General features: G+C 34.9%; 1 protein-coding gene across 1 annotated transcript in view; it reads left to right on the forward strand.

The window, feature by feature from the left end:
• Positions 1 to 299: 299 nt before the first annotated feature.
• LOC122264938 (bestrophin-2) overlaps positions 300 to 5,000 on the forward strand; it is a 10,411-nt gene continuing 5,710 nt past the window's right edge. Inside the window, exons 1-5 of the mRNA XM_043034047.2 lie at positions 300 to 367; positions 804 to 914; positions 1,555 to 1,726; positions 3,773 to 3,902; positions 4,284 to 4,522. Of these exons, the coding sequence (XP_042889981.2) occupies positions 300 to 367; positions 804 to 914; positions 1,555 to 1,726; positions 3,773 to 3,902; positions 4,284 to 4,522 (720 nt within the window). The remainder of the gene's footprint in view (positions 368 to 803; positions 915 to 1,554; positions 1,727 to 3,772; positions 3,903 to 4,283; positions 4,523 to 5,000) is intronic.

Raw genomic sequence — 5,000 nt, forward strand, 5'->3', positions numbered from 1 at the left:
AAATATATCAACACGAAGATTTGGAATTATATAGTTTCAATGGAAAGAATAATGATGATCACTTTTGATATCCCCCCTTTTGGTATCATATACTTTTTGTTGTATGCTAACATACCATTATCAATTACTAATGCTTTATCTCGGGTTATTAATTAATACAGTTCCAGAATAGTCGAGATAAAATCCGAGGGGATGTCAATAAATATATTTTCCGTCGAGTGCTTGTTTTTGTTGTTTTTCTACCGAAACAGATGTTCTAAACAAATCCTTTATTCTTTCCTCTTCCAGAAGAAAACATCATGACTGTTACTTATAGCAAAAACATCCCTAACACCAGTTTCTGTGCCTTCACTAAGCTGCTCTTCAGGTATGTGTGATAAGACGGTGTTAAGATGAAAAAAGGAGTTTCAACAGGTGTGACTCAGTGTTAAGTCAGCTGATCGTGTTTTCTTTAGATGTTCAAGTACGTGTTTTTTATCGACCTAACTGTCCAGATTCTATTTTTTTGAAAGTTTTTTTTTAATGTTATAGTCTAGTTGGTCGATTTGTTTTTGTTTAGCAGTAGGTTCTTTATCAGTTGTTTTTAAACAAGGGAATGATTAATCAACGGTACCTCAACACGCGGTCCAACAACAAATTAAAATAAATCCATCTTTCCTATTTCATTCTTCATCAGTAAACCACCAACAAAGAAAACAGAACCTAAAATCACGTAACAACATATTCCTATCATGAAACGAGCAGATAATGACTCATCAAAAAAAAAAAAAATGACAATCGATACTTTTCGGGGTATCCTACAGATGGCGCGGCAGTGTTTTCAAACTCGTGCTTCCAGAACTTGCAGTCTACATGTTCGTGTACTTCATGTTTTCAGCGCTCTACAGGTTTGCACTCCCTGAAGACTGCAAGAGGTATGGCATTCATTCGACTTTCACATGTTGCGATATATATTGTTTAGCGATTAAGTATTTCGCTGCACAGCTCTCTTGAATGTTATATTCGTGTATCTATTATTGTTATTATTGTTATTATTAATGGCATTATTATTGTTATTATAATCATTCTTATCATTATTATTGATACTATTATTACTATAATCCTTTATTATTATTATCATTGTTATCATTGGTATCATTGTCATGTCGTAACTGTTATCATCATCATTATCAGTTTCCTCATTATCATTATTATCATCACCACCACCACCATCATCATCACCATTAGTAACAGCATTATCACTATCAAAAGTAGCAGTATACACAACAGTCCTAGAGGTCAGCATTTCGAAATATCTTTAAGTCCGTTTCCCCTCACTCGCTCGTCTCTTCTCCAACCCAAAAACAGAATTTTATTTCGAAATATCTTTAGGTCCGTGTCCCCTCACTCGCTCGTCTCTTCTCCAACCCAAAAACAGAATTTTATTTCGAAATATCTTTAGGTCCGTTTCCCCTCACCCGCTCGTCTCTTCTCCAACCCAAAAACAGAATTTTATTTCGAAATATCTTTAGGTCCGTTTCCCCTCACCTACTCGTCTCTTCTCCAACCCAACAGAATTTTCGAAAAAATCGTCTTAATTTGCGAGGCCTTCAGCACAGCCGCCCCGCTCTCCTTCGTACTGGGTATCTACGTCACCATCGTCGTGACCCGATGGTGGGATCAGTATATGCTCATTCCTTGGCCAGATGATGTGTGCATTTTGGTTGCGACTTATATTAACAGTCAGGTGAGTCGAGGTGTGAAAAGTGCCGGCACGCTTCGGGGACTCAATTCTGAATTTTGGTTTAATTGTAAGGTTTATGTTTGTGTTTGTTTTGTTTCTTTTGTGTTTTTGTGTTTTATGATTGTGTTTGTTTCTTTTTGTGTTTTTGTGTTTTATGTTTGTATTTGTTTCTTTTGTGTTTGTGTGTTTTATGTTTGTGTTTGTTTCTTTTGTGTTTGTGTGTTTTATGTTTGTATTTGTTTCTTTTGTGTTTGTGTGTTTTATGTTTGTATTTGTTTCTTTTTGTGTTTGTGTGTTTTATGTTTGTATTTGTTTTTCTTTTAGTGTTTGTGTGTTTTATGTTTGTATTTGTTTCTTTTTGTGTTTTTGTGTTTTATGTTTGTATTTGTTTCTTTTGTGTTTGTGTGTTTTATGTTTGTATTTGTTTCTTTTGTGTTTGTGTGTTTTATGTTTGTATTTGTTTCTTTTTGTGTTTTTGTGTTTTATGTTTGTATTTGTTTCTTTTGTGTTTTTGTTTTATGCTTGTATTTGTTTATTTTGTATTTGTGTGTTTTATGTTTGTATTTGTTTCTTTTGTGTTTTTGTTTTATGTTTGTATTTGTTTCTTTTTGTGTTTGTGTGTTTTATGTTTGTATTTGTTTCTTTTGTGTTTATTATATTTATAGGATAAGGTTTATTATATTTATAGGCATTCCTTAATATACTTACAGGCATTCCTTTGTTGATAATTTTATGCTTTATATTTTTTCATACTTTTACACGTAAACATGTTTCTTATCATTTTTATATTTTTTTGTACTCATGCCTCATATCGTTTATATTTTCTTATAATTATAGTTATTTCTTATAATGTTTATACGCTTTATGCTTATACTTATGTCTTGTGATTTATATACTTTATGTTTATGCTTTATACTTTAGTTATGCTTTACATTGGATCGAGTATTATAGTTGATCGTTATTAGGCATGACAGTGCGTATGAATGTATTTTTAAAAATACACTCATACAAAAAAATAATTATTTAGATGTATTAATTTCGATAACCTCGTTATAAAGAAAAAAGTCAGTTATATGTATGAGTAAATTTATTCATTGATGTGAGAAATGATTGTTCGTTTATCAGGAAGACTGGTTCACATATATGAGTGTATGAGGGACAAGTTGACTGAAAATAGGTTGGTGATGACTGAAAATAGGTCGGTGATGATTGTAAATAGGATGAGGATGACTGAAAATAGGTTGGTGATGATTGTAAATAGGTTGGGATGACTGTAAATAGGTTGGTGATTACTGAAAATAGGTTGGTGATGACTGTAAATAGATTGGTGATGACTGAAAATAGGTTGGTGATGACTATAAATAGGTTGGTGATGAGTGTAAATATGTTGGTGATGACTGAAAATAGGTTGATGATGACTGTAAATAGGTTGGTGATGACTGAAAATAGGTTGATGATGACTGAAAATAAGTTTGTGATGACTGTAAATAGGTTGGTGATGACGGAAAATAGGTTGGTGATAAATGAAAATAGGTTGGAGATGACTGAAAATAGGTTGGTGATGACTGAAAATAGGTTGGTGATGACTGAAAATAGGTTGATGATGACTGAAAATAGGTTGGTGATGACTAAATAGGTTGGTGATGACTGAAAATAGGTTGGTGATGACTGAAAATAGGTTGGTGATGACTGAAAATAGGTTGGTGATGACTGTAAATAGGTTGATTGTAAGTAGGTTAGTGATGACTGAAAATAGGTTGGTGATGACTAAATAGGTTGGTAATGACGAAAAATAGGTTGGTGATAAATGAAAATAGGTTGGTGATGACTGTAAATAGGTTGGTGATGACTGATGACAGAATGGTGGTGACTGATGTAAGGCTGACATGTTTCATGGAATTATGATAATTTCTAGAACAAGTTGGTGATGATAAGCATTTCCATGACAAGAACATCATAATTCACTTCAATAATAACCATTATAATCACGAATAAAAAAAAAAATCCCTTTCCCCCTTCATTCATAATCAACAACCTTTGCAATCGCAGGATGAACGAAGCAAGATGTTGAAGAGAGCCTTCGTGCGTTACATCAATCTTGCATTTGTCTTGACCTTCTCCGTTATCTCTCCGAGGATCGCCCGACTCTACCCGACCTTGGAACATCTCGTTAAAGCAGGTGGGTGTGTGGGCGTTTGGGGGGCGTGTCTCACTGTCTCTCTCTCTCTCTTTCTCTCTCTTTCTCTCTGGGTATGTATGTATGTATGAACGTATACTTATATATATGTATATATGTATGTATATATATATATATATATATATATATATATATATATATATATATATATATATATATATATATGTATATATATATATATACATAGAAAGAGAGAGAGAGAGGGAGAGAGAGACAGACAGACAAACAAACAAAGAGAAAGACAGGAAGAGAGTGAGACGGTAATAAATAAGTCTAAAATGAAATTCAAGAAGAGCGAACCTTCACCCTCCCCCCCCTACCCCCACCCCTACCCCCACCCACCCACGAATTCTGTATCTCCAGGCTACATGACCCCGAGCGAGCGAGCCATCATGGAGGCACTGGATAAGGACAAGAGCCACCATAAGGTATGGCTCCCACTGGCTTGGGCTTGCCTCCTGATCGCTCAAGCACGCCGCGAAGGACGCCTTATCGACGATCACGGACAGAAGGCCATTGCTATCGAGATATCTAACCTACGATACCACTGTGGCAAGCTTCAGGAATACCAAATGATGAGCGTGCCTCTTGTTTACACGCAGGTACGGAGGTTTCGGAAGTGGTAGTGAAGCTTGGTAGAAGAGCTGGGTGTATTATTTGCATTGATTACTTCACGAGGGATGGTGAGTACAGTGAAGTCAAGTAAGTCCATCACCTAAATATGATAATAAAAGCGATAATAATAGTAATAGAGATAAGAATACTGACAGTTATCGTAATTATCCCTGATAATTATCGTAACTATCCCTGTTTTAGTCATAATTGTAACCATCACTGTGATATGAAATGAAAACCACAAAGAAGTAAGTGATGTAAATAATACTATCAATAACAACAGAAAAAAAACGACAAAAAGGTAATAATACTTGCTGTCCCTATTTCCAAATTTACCACTGCTATTGTGTGAGCCGCCCAGCTTCGAATTTTGTATCCGAATCACACACCAAGACGAGTTTCGGGTTCGTGTGTTTCGGATACAAGATTCGAAACTTGCGGTTCGTATAATGGCAACAGCGAGTG

Source organism: Penaeus japonicus, unplaced genomic scaffold (genome assembly GCF_977035675.1).
Source record: "Penaeus japonicus unplaced genomic scaffold, GWHDUDI00000001_assembly GWHDUDI00000041, whole genome shotgun sequence".
In the NCBI taxonomy this organism is placed as follows: domain Eukaryota; kingdom Metazoa; phylum Arthropoda; class Malacostraca; order Decapoda; family Penaeidae; genus Penaeus; species Penaeus japonicus.